At 29.1% G+C, this 13,692-nt stretch overlaps 1 protein-coding gene across 5 annotated transcripts in view; it reads left to right on the top strand.

Annotated features, from left to right (window-relative positions):
* Window positions 1-13,692, top strand: part of LanB1 (laminin subunit beta-1) — a 157,635-nt gene that overhangs the window by 127,402 nt on the left and 16,541 nt on the right. For all 5 annotated transcript variants that reach the window (XM_035368911.2, XM_085807483.1, XM_085807482.1 and 2 more), the window contains 4 exons: window positions 1,891-2,126; window positions 6,871-7,068; window positions 11,189-11,377; window positions 11,518-11,681. In XM_035368911.2, coding sequence (XP_035224802.1) covers window positions 1,891-2,126; window positions 6,871-7,068; window positions 11,189-11,377; window positions 11,518-11,681 — 787 coding nt within the window. The remainder of the gene's footprint in view (window positions 1-1,890; window positions 2,127-6,870; window positions 7,069-11,188; window positions 11,378-11,517; window positions 11,682-13,692) is intronic.

Raw genomic sequence — 13,692 nt, 5'->3', positions numbered from 1 at the left:
ACGTGCTGTACCAAATTGCAACAAAAGAGTAGTACTGTCAGTTTCATACCAAATGCTGAGCTAAATTAAAAATTTAGTGTTGAGTTACTGTAAAAAAAGAATTATTCCCAATTTTGTACCTGACATTAAGCAAAAACAGATACTTAGTTCATAGTTTTACACAGAAGCAAGTTTAAACTGATTTTCAGTTTGTTTTGTGCCAGGAAAAAAAAAAAAAAAAAAGACAATATTCAAATTTTGTGGGGGTTGGTATTAAATTTGGAGCCAAAAAGAGTAACAGCAGCTCAATCTTCAAAAAATAACATAAAGCCAAAATATAAATGGACTAATAATAATACAATAATGAACAAAACACCAAGCTGTGCTTAATTTATGACATTCTAGTTTTCAGAAGTGTAAAATGTTAAGCTAAATTTAGTACGTCTGTGTTTCGGCATGTTAAAATTTATTCATGTCAATATATTACCTGCTTGATTGTGCACAAAAATTGAATGTAAAGTGAAATGTTGCTGATTTTACCTTGGGCCAAAATAGATATTTAGAATCAGTTTTTCTGCAGTAGCAGATTTTTGGTTCAATTTTGATCACATTTTCTGCCAAGCTAGGGATAAAAATTCTTTTCTGTTCACATTTTAGGCTCAATTAAAGAAAACAAGATGGAACTATAAAAAATGCAAAGCTAGTAGAATGGTAATATAAGCATAATAACCAACAATATTTAATGCACAATCAGATTCAAGTATTTAAAAGTATAAAAAGGGGAAATAAATCTTTAATTCAGTCAAGAGATAAAACCTTATCTTTAACTCATGTAATTAATATTATAAAATTTAATGGCTTCACATGAAAGAACCTTTTTATTTTTCCCTTTACTTTCAAAACAACATTGAATATGGAAATTGAAAATTAAACTTATATAAAATTAAAATTTTTGTACTTTAAAATAATCATTGAATATCTTTGATGTAGTTTCTAAATTCAAATACTGTCATTCTTGCTTATTGTCATTAATCCTTGGCTCAAAACTTTTTATTAAAGTGTTGAAAGTAAATAGTCCTTAATTATGAAACACATGTGAAGTAATAATGTCCCATAACTGGTGAAATACTAAATCTAGATGCACTCAGTGTTGCATTCTTACAGCACTGCAGACGATGAGTCAAACTAAGACAGAAGTGGCAGAGGCATCAGAACATCGCTGTTCAACTCCATCCGAATTTTGATACAGAATACTTGGGGATAGAAGGAGTGGACTTCTTTTCTGTTACCTCCAAACCTCAAGAGACTTTTAGCTTCTATTTTAAGTTTCTTAGTTCCACATAGACATTTTCCCTTACTTCTGTGCTTTCTTCGGGATTCAAACTTTTGTACAGCAATATGACAGTCCGTACTGATAACACAAACACATACGAATGTCTTGGAGATTTCACTGATTATTATGCTTTAGTGGAAAGAAAAGAATTTTCTATTTTTTTTAATCTTCTGTAAAAGTTGTGCACAATCCCAAAATTCTATGAATGCTAGGTATTTTCATTTCGTTTTAATAACAGAGGAAATTTTCAATATGTCTTGAGAAAAAAAAATAATTATGTAAATATAGAGTGCAATGGAAAATTCACTTTATTAGTCAGTTTAAATATTCATATACCTTTATAGATCCTAATTTACATTTTACTATATTTAAATGTGATATGTATGTTGTTATGTTAGAATAAATTTCTTGCGAATAAAGATGAAATAAAAAATAAACTTCTTTGGCTTATCAGAAACTGAGTGACTATTTACATCAAAGTGAATGTTGTTTTTATGTTTCTATAATCAAATTTGTAACTGTAGCAGTTTTATCTTGTTTTGTGTTCATGTACATTAACAATTTTCTAAACCCTGAAGGTGCTTTCAACATTACTAAAGATGCCAAAGTAAGATCAGATAAAGCTGAAAGTAAGGTAAGAGATTCCAGAGCTGTTCTTCATGAATCTGAAGGCCATCGTCGAAGAACAGAAAGATTGCTTGAGCGAGCAACCGACCTATATAATCAAACATTCCTTGAAAACGAGGCTGCTCTGATGAAAATTTCTGGTAAAATAAATATGATTGAAGAAGAAATTCCTGAACTAAATGGATTAGTAAGTTTGATTTTGAAAAATGCTAATTTGAGCTTTTGTGTGTTCTACCAAGACATGAGTAAAAAACTGATCGCAATAGCTTTATAAACACATGCATATGTGTATCTCAACACTTATTGCTCCATCCACCCCTTTCAACATTGCTAGATGATCATTCCCCCTCCCCTCCTTATTCCAAAACACAAAGAGTATGTATGTATACATTTATTTAAATTTAGATGAATTTCAATGTGTTTTGTAAATTAAACAACTAAATGTGGGGAAAATATTGATAAATATCAAAACTTGAATAAAAGTAGTTTTTAATACTCGTAAAAAATGTGTGTGTGAGAGAGAGAGATTATTTAGCAAGTAGTTAAATAAGAACTTAAAAATATAATAAATATCAAATGTTTAAGCAGCTTAAGATTGAAAATTTATTTTTACAAAGTAAAAAAATTTTAAAAATTATTTTATAATCATTTATTTTTCTGCAAATTAATTATTCATAGTTTAGTGCTTCAAACAGACTCATTAGGGAGTAATTATTTAAAACATTGAACATGAAAAATTAAGTTCTGAATACATATTTCATTTTTCTTGACTATTTGAGTAAACAAAAATATAATCACAATTTTTTTTATTAATCCCCATTCTTACTGAGTTAAGAATGTACCATAACACAAATTCAGTCCTTGAAATAAACATCAAAAGTATCAAAATAGTACAAAATGTACATTACTGAAAAGATTAATAAAAAATGAAAAAAAAACTGGGTTTAAAAATCACGTCTTTTATACAGTAAAAATAAATGTACAACAGCCAAAATATAAGAACCTTAATATCTTAATTTTCTATAGGAACAATGCTTGTCATTTTCGCTAAAATTATATTGTATAAGTGTAACAATGTCAGCAAAAAAAAAAGGGGGGCAGAATTTGTTTTACTCATTGCCAGTATATGGTGCATCAAAAATATTTAAAAGTAAAATGTGAAAACATTAGAAAAACATAGTAACTTATTTTAATTTTTTAAATGGAGCAAAGATATTGCTAAACACAACATGTGATGCAAATAAAAGAAATGGCATAAAAACTTTTAGCATTTTCCTATGAATGTTGGAATTGGGAGGAACGAGTTTACCATTTATTGTAGAAATCATTGTACAAAAGTGAAAAAACTACTGAAGGTTTAGATTGGTATAAAAATGGGGGAAAAAAAAAAGTAATCTGAAACAGAGTATTTTGTGACTGTGGTGAAAATTACGGGTGCCAAAATAGAAGTTAGAGGATGCCATTCAAAACAGCTACAAGTGATTAATTATGGCAAAAAGTTATAGAAATCTAAAATAATAAGATTAGTCTTGACACAACTCAGCTTCAGTGCATCTTGGAAATGAAAACAACCTGATTAATAACGGTCTAGGGGTACAATTATTATACAGGAAAAGAACTTTACATTAAAAAAAAGTTTTTAATACATATATATAAATCTCTAATTTTAGATACCATCCTGCTTTACTCTCCTGTTTAAGGTTTGGAGTAATGCAGTCATGTCATAACAAAATATTCATTAAATTTAATACTTAATACCTGCTTCTATGAAAAGTTAATGTAATATTTTTGTATTTAATTTTCTGTTAATGAATTGACTAAAAGTAAGATCTCTTGAAGATAATTAACTTCAGTCAAATATTCTTGATTCTAAGAAGTTGATTGTGAATTGTGTTATTTTTATATTTCTTTCAAAATGTTAGATTCTCATTGAATTAATTTTATTGTGTTAAAATTGAAATCTTTTTTGACATAAAATTTATTTTTATTTTTTATTTATTTATTATTATTTTAATCAAAAATATGTAAAACTCCTCGAATGGAATTTTTTTATTAAGAATCAAGCTAGAAGGGTAAATACTGTGGGTTCTTATTTTCTCAAAAGTATTTGTAGCAATATCATCATCAATGTACCTAAAAATATTTGTAATTTTTATTAACTAGATTGAGATATTTTTTGGAAGTAAAATTTCTTTGTGAAAAGGTAAAGCTTACAAATTTGTCTTTAATAGTTTTATCCCATAGGAATGCCATTTATTTGTTGAAAAGTAGGTTCTCTAAACTGAATGTAGCTTTGAAAAAGTGCACAATTAAGATAAATTTTTCTATTCTTTGGTAATAACTAATTACAGGAATTGTAATTTTATATTAAGGAAAGAAAGATGTACAAATTTTAAAAATCATAGCAGTTCATAGCTTTTATTTCAATAGTTTTAAGTGCAGAAAGAACAGGAATGTTATCAATAATCCAATTGTAATGGTACTCTTTAACCGATTCAAAAATAATAGTACAAACTTTTTTAAGTGTGAGAGCAAAATATAGTCTCTTGCCTTTTGGTGATTTCTAGTGCCATTAACAATAAAGCACAACTAGACTGGAGATTTTAACAAATTTTGGTATGTATAAAGTTTAGAAAATTTGTAGTCTGTAAGCACTGAAATTTTAAGTTTTTGATGAAATGCTTTGATTTTGTTGACAATTGATGAAGCACTGGAATTAGTCATTCTGCAAGTGATAGGTTCCTGAAGTTATTTTTCAGCAAGTGATTCAGTATTCAATAATTTTTTCAAATGATATTGGAATTGTTACTAGCATTGTCAATTTTAGTAACCGTAAAGTTCTCCCTAAGCTCAAGAACTTTAATTTCCTGTTGAGGGAAGAGGTAAGTTATGAAACTGAGAAGGTTTATTTTTAATATTATTGAAGGCAGAAGCTTTCCTTTCTAAAAATGTGGTTGTGGGAATGCTTTTATAGCTAGTTTTAACAATAACTTCTTTCAAGACTTTTTCAGTTCTTTGAACTTCACAGACTGGTCTAAATTTGGTTCCAGAATTCATAAGTTATCTCAAGTTTAGGTCTTTGGCTATATTCATATTCACTGTAAGTTTATATAACCATGGTGCTCATTACAGCAGCAGATATAATACTGAAACACTATATATCAAATTCTTCACATTGTTCTTTTCTTTTTACTCACGTGGCAATGGTAAAAGAATTCAGAATTATTAACTTAAGAATTATTATAAAGATTAGAATTTGTTTTCAAAAGAGAAACTAATTATCTCTTGTTTTACTCCTGTTCACTTGTTAATAATTAAAGAAGTTTGTTCTTTACAGTATACATTTGTCCTTAATTAAAATAAAAAAACTAGAAATTGGTGACAGCATTTGTATGGATTGATTGCGATTAAATGTGTGCACACGAGAATAGTGAAACAACATTAGAGAGACTAGCAGTTGCCTGGATAAATCTCTCTCTCTCTCTCTTTTTTTTTTTTTTTTTTTTTTTTTTTTTTTAAGATTGAAGCACAATTCCAGAATGCTGGAACTAGGGCTGTTCAGTAGTAATCCTCAGGTGCTGTTGTGTACAGTCCATGTTGCAATTAGTGAGACCCAAATTGATGAAAGAAACTTTTGTAAATAAATTTATTAATGAGGAAACAGGAGTAAAACAAATAATTTAAAAAACAAACTCTAATGTTTACTTTTTATTTAGAACTCTTTTACTATTGCCATCTGAGCAAAAAGAAAATCTCAGCATGAATAGTTTGATAGGTAGTGTTTCAGTATTACAAATGATGTCACCACAGTGCTTATTAAGGAAGATATTCCGGTAAATTCCAGTGTCACCTGACATTAGAATATAAATTGCTGTTAGAAATTTGTATTATAGATCTACCTATTGATAGATCATTGAAATGTGGCTCGTTTTATAAAAAATAGCTGACATGTAAAGCATATTAAAATTGTAGAAAAGAAACATGTCAAAGTAAAACTTAAATTAGCAAAGCAACAGCCTTGTGCTTGGTGTATATTTTATTCAACTCGATTTGAAGGGCAAACAGGTATAGGTCCTTCTTCTTCAGGGGCAAAGAAATATGCAGTACAATGCCAATTACCCAAACTTTGTGTGTGTACCTGTTTAAATAAACAGGAATTTGTTTTATTGGACAAGCAATGTGTGGTTTATTTTAGACTACCGTCATTCAATTTCAAAGGCAAACTGGAGTAACATCATTATTCACCAACTGTTTCAAATAAATAAGAGTTTTATTTATTTGTGAATGACAGATACATATTTTGTTTTATTTCAAAGAAAATATTTCTTCATATGTGGACATATTTTGTATTATGTGAATTAGAATCATTCTTACTGCTGAGGACATTTTGCAATTGTTTTCATAGGATTTAACATTGATTTTATTTGTATCATTATCATAAATGTCAATTTTTCTCAACTCCTTGGTTGCCTTCAAGAGACTGTGTGACTTTATCATCTGTTAAAATCAGATATCCTGGATAATTTGCCTCTACATTTAACAAATAGTTAATTTCATTTTTGTCATAATTTGGATCCTTATTAATTGTAAGTTAATGTTATTTTTGCTTAAATTTTAATTCTTTAGAGAGTGTAAATTTTAAGATTTACTTTTTTAATGAAAGAAATTTACACAGTCTCGCAACACAATGTAATAAATGATGTTATCAATTTTCCCATTCTCATTTTTTCTTCACTGCCTACTCTATAGCTTTTGGCATTATTTACCACGTTTTTTAGGTATGTGTATTATTTCGCTATGGAGTGCAATTAAATATTCGGTAAAATATTGTTAAATTTCTTTCAAAGTAGTTTCATATTAGAAGAAATTCGATAATGTTTAGTAATTGATTTTTAAAAATCAGCTTAAATTTGAATTGTTTTCGTGTTTAGGTTTGTGGTCGTAGCGACAAATCTACGGATTCTGAGGGAAAATGTGATTCTCTTTGTGGCGGAGCAGGATGTGACAAATGTGGTGGTCTTGGTTGTGTTGGTGCTGTAACTCGAGCTGATGATGCTTTTGATTTAGCAAAAGAAGCTGAAAAAAAGATACGAGAAAAAGAAGGTAGCTCTAAAGAACTCTTGGAAGAAGTAAGTTTCCATCCAGATGTTCGATTTTACTTCCACATTCACGCATTCACTTGTTTCTGTATTTATGATTTTAAGCTATTATTTTATTATGTTGAATCTCAAAGCCACCTTTTCATTTGTATATATTTATCACAGCACCACAATACAGTTTGCAAAGTTTAATTAAAGGAAGACTATGAAATAATATGACATACAAATTAAATATGATTAAAATTCTTTTATGATCAAAAGAATATATTAATGAAATTTGCTGCGATTTTTTTTTTTTTTTAAATAATGTGTTAATTTTTATTGGAAGTTGAAAACAACAACATCTCAATATATGATCTTTACCAAGTTTTCCCTTTCAGGAATTAACTGACAATGAAGAGATGTTCCAGATTGCTTGAATGTTAATTGTATAGTGCATAGCTGTCTTTCTATAATGAAACAGGTTGGAAAGTTGTGCCACAATCATTTCCAAAGAAAACCAGGGCAGTGATAAACAGGGTTGCCACGCTACCTGCAAAACCGTAAAAAGTCAGGGAATTTTAATATTTTAGTCAAAATCAGCAAAAGTCAGGGAATTTCATACAGATATCCACCCCCCCCCAAAAAAAAGCGAGTTTTGCGTCGCCGTTGGAACCGATCACTTTCTGGGCGAATTATGTATCACAAAATCTTTGTAACCGTCCCTTTTTTTTAATAAATGCCTTATTTGTCATTTTGCAGTAAAATAAAAAAATAGTAAATAGTCACCTAGGCTAACCATTTAATGTTACTATATTCACCAAAATATCGTTGATTATTCCAATTCAATTTTTAAATAATTATCTTTATTTTAATCTTATTTATGTCATTTAATGTTGCTTCTTCTCTCTAAATTTATTTATTATTTATTAGTAAATAAAACCTTCAAATTTCAGGAAAGTTTCTCTGCATAATCCTGACATTAATTTATGATGACATACCATCATGAAATTTAATGCATATATGTTTTGCTTATTCATGCTACTAAATAATATAAAATACCTGAATTTATTTAAAAATATCATTAAATAGATTTTTCTTTCGTTTAGTTGAAAAATATCTGCAAAAAAAGACATTTTTTAATTCAGATAGGCAGGTTCTAATCTGAATCCTCAATAGAGAAAACAATTCCTATTATAGTTATAATAGTAATGCTTTGGGGATTATATATTTTAAGTCATATGTGATATATATACATATATATATGTCATATGTAATTGGAAAATTTTTATGTTTTCAAGTTGTACCATAATTAATTTACCTCTTAGCACAGCCAATGTGCATTATTTCTGGAATAGACTGGAATTTTCTTAAAACACACCTGGAAAAGTCAGGGAATGTCATTTTCCTATTTGAGTGGCAACCTGGATAAAGGAAGATGTGATTCCGTACCACAGCATAACTTCAGATTTGTACAGTAGTGGTACTGTGCAAGCTGTGAGATTCTTTTTTCCAGACATATTGACTTTGTGTTTACTTCCTCATTGAGGGCAGCTGCTGTTTTTTCTGCCTATCGCTTATTTAGTAACTAAGTTTTGTCTGCATCTATTTTTTGAAAACTCATGCTGGAAACTCTAAACACTTCACAAAAATCAACAGCTTGTAGTTTCTAAAGCCTGTGAAATTCATATGGTACCTGTGCCGGATAAATCATGAGTTCTGTATACCTACTTTATGAAATTCATATTTTTCAAGAAACCTGGCATTCTTCATGTGCATGTGCAGTTGCAATAGTTTTAACTTTTCAAAATTTCAACTGCTGCAGAATCCCATATTATTGATATTACTGCCAAAACTCCAGTCTTGAATTTCTGTGTCTTTTTTTTTTTTTTTTTTTTTTTTTTTTTCAGCCTCAAACAATTTATCAGCGCTTTTCCACTGGAAACTTAAGTAAGCAGGAAGGTCTGAAAATAGTACGTGCAGATTCTGAGTTACAATAATAAAACATACTAAGAATGCTTTATCACATAATAATGACAAGTAGCTGTTTATATTTTTATTGCTTTAAATCTGCTGTTTTAATAGTCTGTCCCATAATAAATCCGGTATAATTGCTATTTGGTGATAAATATGTGACTAAACTTTGCAGTATTTTTAATTAAAAGCAACCCATGTCATTGAGCATTTCTTATCTTAACATTGTTGCATAAATTTCAGAACTCTGAAAGTCCTAAATTTTTTCATTTTGTCAGTTTTTTTCCCCATCATCTGATAGTTACTTTAAAAATCTAGTCTTAAGATAGTCTTAAGTGTAAAACTTTTAAAATGATAGTAATAAGTGTAATCTCTCAAAATTTTTAAACTACTTCCCTCAGTGTTTGGTAATGTTAAGCATTGATCTTTCTGCTTGTTTAAAATGTTAAAAAAAATTATGTGAAATAAGTATCTGAAAGAATTCATTCCTTTTTATTAGGAAAGTGGAAAGCATTAGTAAATGTAAAAGTTTTCCTAATTGTTCAAATAATATAGGGAATGAAGTCTGACATCTGAAATTATTGGGACTTCGGTGAATATGGCTTTTGGAAATTTCCAGAGTTTAGATCATTAATTCAAATACTGTAAGATTGCATGTAGAAATTATAGAATTAAAAATATGAAATGGATATTTTAAAAATTGAAAAATATTTTTCTGTCCTTAAGGGAACCAAAGTTTGCAGTAAAAGTTTAATGTTGATGCTTATTTTGTTTTATTAAATATTTCTTTCGAGGTAAGTTGATATACTTTCTTTTTAATTTTATATAGACATAATTTCTTATTCAGTGATAAAGTTCTATATTTCAAGTATTTCTATTTTTGTAATTGCCGTGTTGAGAATTCCTGCAAAATATTTATTTGAAATCTTTTTCATTCTCAACAATCTTTGTCATTTAGTATCAGTGATAATATTTTCCGTATTTAAAAACCATACCATGAATTAATTGATGGTTGGGGTATTGTCACTGTGGTGGACTTCAGTTTCATTATTTTCTTGTAACATTTATTTGTATTTCTTCATCTATTCAGTTAAGTAAAAAAGTTAGTGGCTGTTTTTCATTAAAGCATCTGCATTCAACATTGGCCCAGCGAGATTATATATGCAGCATGAAACAAAATCTATGTGCAGTTCTAGCAAGTAAAGATTGAGGGCATATGCTAAAATTTAAGTTTTGAACGACTTGAAAATCTTAAATTGAAATGCAATCATACATGTCTTACCTTAATTAAACTTGCACTGTGCATGCCTGTACTGTTGCAGTTGCTTAGTTATGTCAATGCCTGGAGGTTTTTCTTATAATTTCCAGTGAGCATTGGTAGTTTGTTTCCATAATGACAGGATCATTATCAAGAAAGATATTAAAAATAGCTAAGGAAAATAGGTTATTTCAAGATGTATGGGAAGAAAGCATTTTGTTATAAGAAAGGAATATGGTTCAACAACTTTGCTTTCCTGGTAGTGTTATATCATTGATCATTATCATATTGCAAAATGCAAAGCATTTAACGATGCTTTTCTTTGCAGGTCCTTAAGGGGTAATGGTAAAAAAAAAAAAGTACCAAGTGTTATGGCTTTAATGTAATTAGACATCTGAATTTCAGGCTTTGTTTAAGGAAACTCAATGTTTTTCTGCAAAAATATTCCATTTGCTGTTATTCTACTAGTGAAAGTAATCTTAAAAAAAATACTTCATTCAAATTTGTTGTCTTTGAATTTCATAATAAATAAAGTTAAATAAAGTAAGACGAAATATTAATCAACATGCACAAAGCATCAGTACATCTTGGAAATGTATGAATTTCATACATCTTGGAAATGTATGAAAAAAAAATCCTTTTCCATCTTTTTTATTAATATATGGCTTAGTTTCATTTTCTAGTGACATGGTCATTCTCATGGGTGAATATTCATCTGCTTTTCTTTTTTTACTTTAATGTGTCTGTGTGTGTGTGTGTGTGTATCTAGGTATGTGTATATGATTTTTGAAAGTTATAAATCTATGTATTAAATTTTCAGTGAAATCTTATAAAATGTTAATGCCAGTTTTTTTTTTGTCCAAAATCGTAAGTAGTCATAGCATTAGGCTAGTCGTAGTAGTGGTACTACTAGGCTTCTAATAACTTCCCCCCCCCTAGGTAGATGATGCAAGAAAGGATGCCGATGAAGCTCTAGAAGAAGCAAGAATGGCATTTGAGCGAGCTGAAGCTGCTAAAGGTCGATCTGAAAATGCAACAGTTATAGTTGAAGACTTGCTGGATAAAATTGAAAAATTTTTAACAGCTGGTGGAGCAAAGCCATTGGAAATTCGAAGTCGTGCTGATGAGGTAAACTATAGAAACTTTGGTGCTATATGTGGGCAGTATTTTATTATCACATCTTGTATTTTTCTTAGGAAGTACTTTCACTGTTGATTGTGTTAATTTTAGTTCTAATATAGAGATCTCTAATTATATTTGTTTTTCAGACTTTAAAGCAATCCGTATCTTTAGAACCAGAACAAATTACTAATCTTGCTCGAGAAATCAATGACACTATTGCTAGTTTAACAAATATTGATGCCATTTTGAATGCTACTGCAGGTGACTTGGCAGAAGCTCAAGCTTTAAAGAACAGAGCTGATCGAGCAAAGTGAGAGAAATTCCTGTAAAATTTTATCATTTATTTAAATATAACATAAGAAAAAATAGATATAATTTGTTTAAATATAATGTCTTCTTGTAGAAAAGTATTATTTGTTTTATGTCCTAAACACCTACTGGAAACCGTAATCTTTTTCTTTGAGCTAAAGTAATTAAGTTTTTTCCTTTTTCCCCCTCAACAGTTTTTACAATTTAAATTACATATTAGAAATTAATGTAGAGCATTATATAAACTAGGCATGAATTCAGAGTAATGTTCTAAATTCTTTTCTAAAAGTTTATGTTCATTTAGAGGAACAAATTATCTAATACAATAGGTAATATAAACTATTTAAGATTTTTTCTGAGTATTGGCATTTATTTTAAATGAGTTTCTTATCTTTCAAAGTCATATCTGAATGCCTTTTTAGTTTCTTTTACTTCTTTGTCATAACTTGCCCCATTTCTAATATCTGAACTTCAGATTTATTGCTGTTTTATTCTATTTTAAAATTGTCTTAATGTGAAATAGTGCAGTCTTGTTCTTTGCCTTAAAGTAAAACAAAAACTTCTGTTAGATGAAAACAAACTCTAAAGAATAGGATAGTAATAATGATTTGTTTTAAAATGTTCTTTAGCCAGGGAAAACTGAATGATATTTTAATTTTACCCAAAGAATTCACTTGAAAATGCATGCGACTCATTCTTTTACTTGCTGGTGAATGTAGCTTAAGTCTGGTAAATGCACATTGTCTTTCTCTTAATAGGTGTGAAAGCTACACTGTAAAATTTTGAAGTGTTAGCTAGAACTGATTTGAATGTTTACCCTCAAGTGTAAACAATTACAATGTGGCAGTGATGCTTTAGGTATGTTGAGAAAAATGCACTGAGTGCAAAAAAGGGTTTAAGTCTTACCTAATTCTAGAGCTTTCAGCAGCCAAGTGTATAAGACCACTGAACATACATAATGTGACTACAAACCATATTTCCCTTGCAAGGCCACCACTAGGCAGATAACCTTGCCCAAATAATTAGTTAAAATATTATTTCCTTTCGTCATCTTATACGCACATTTTGAGCATTCCCAAGCCAGATATTGAATCATTTCTTCACAGATCTTTTTCCTACATTTGTAGAACTAGTTTATAGAAAGAACCGTCTTTCAGGAAAAGTGTTCATACAGTTTGCATCTCGCAAGTAATGAATAATAGTGAATATTCAGATGCATGAGTACGTGTGCACTATATTGTGAGCAATTGCTCCTATTCAAGTTCATGAGATTGTGCACATTTGTAATTAAATGTGATTTCTCATATTCTGTGCTTCAAGGGTACCCTCCTTTTTCTGAAATGTGAAATTTTGTCTTATGTTTAATGCTAAATGCAAAATTTAAAATGTTAAAAAAAATTACTTCTTTATTGTATGATTTTGTTTTAAGATCATTATTTAGTTTCATTGCTTGTACAACAGTTTCAGACACCAGTATGTATTTGATAAATCTCTGTGATTCTTTTATTGAATAGTTGCTTTATTTGTGTGAGTCAGTATTGAATCTTTCAGTCATTAAGACTTTTTTGGAAAGACTAAATTCTAGCACAGATGTGCACTTAAATTTTATGTTTAAACTATAAAACATGTCTTTGTTATAACTATTTAGAACAGGTTGTACCTCATTAATCTGGTGTTTTATGATGGGGCATTTCTTAAAATCCTGAACTTATCTACTGGCATTAGTTTATGGATTTGCCATCAGGACATGACTGTTAGTAGCACTCAGTATTCAAAATCTATTTATACTTTGATTAAATGTTTTGCTTTTACAGTCCTGTCTGTTTCTGATATTAAACTGTGTTATTGCCATTCAGAATATCAATTGATTGACTGAAAGGTGTAAAAGATTATGCTAATAAAAGTAATAGCTAGCATAATTCAGTATATTTGGTTAAAAAGAAATTAATAAAAATTTAGTGGTGCTATGATAATATATGTAAGTATTCTGGAATCGTGCCATAATTTATACG

This window comes from Stegodyphus dumicola, chromosome X1, assembly GCF_044657685.1.
Source record: "Stegodyphus dumicola isolate Sdum_Otavi_A_Nest chromosome X1, ASM4465768v1".
NCBI classification, from domain to species: domain Eukaryota; kingdom Metazoa; phylum Arthropoda; class Arachnida; order Araneae; family Eresidae; genus Stegodyphus; species Stegodyphus dumicola.
Note: the sequence above shows the minus strand (reverse complement) of the source record. Positions and strands in the feature narration are given on the sequence as shown.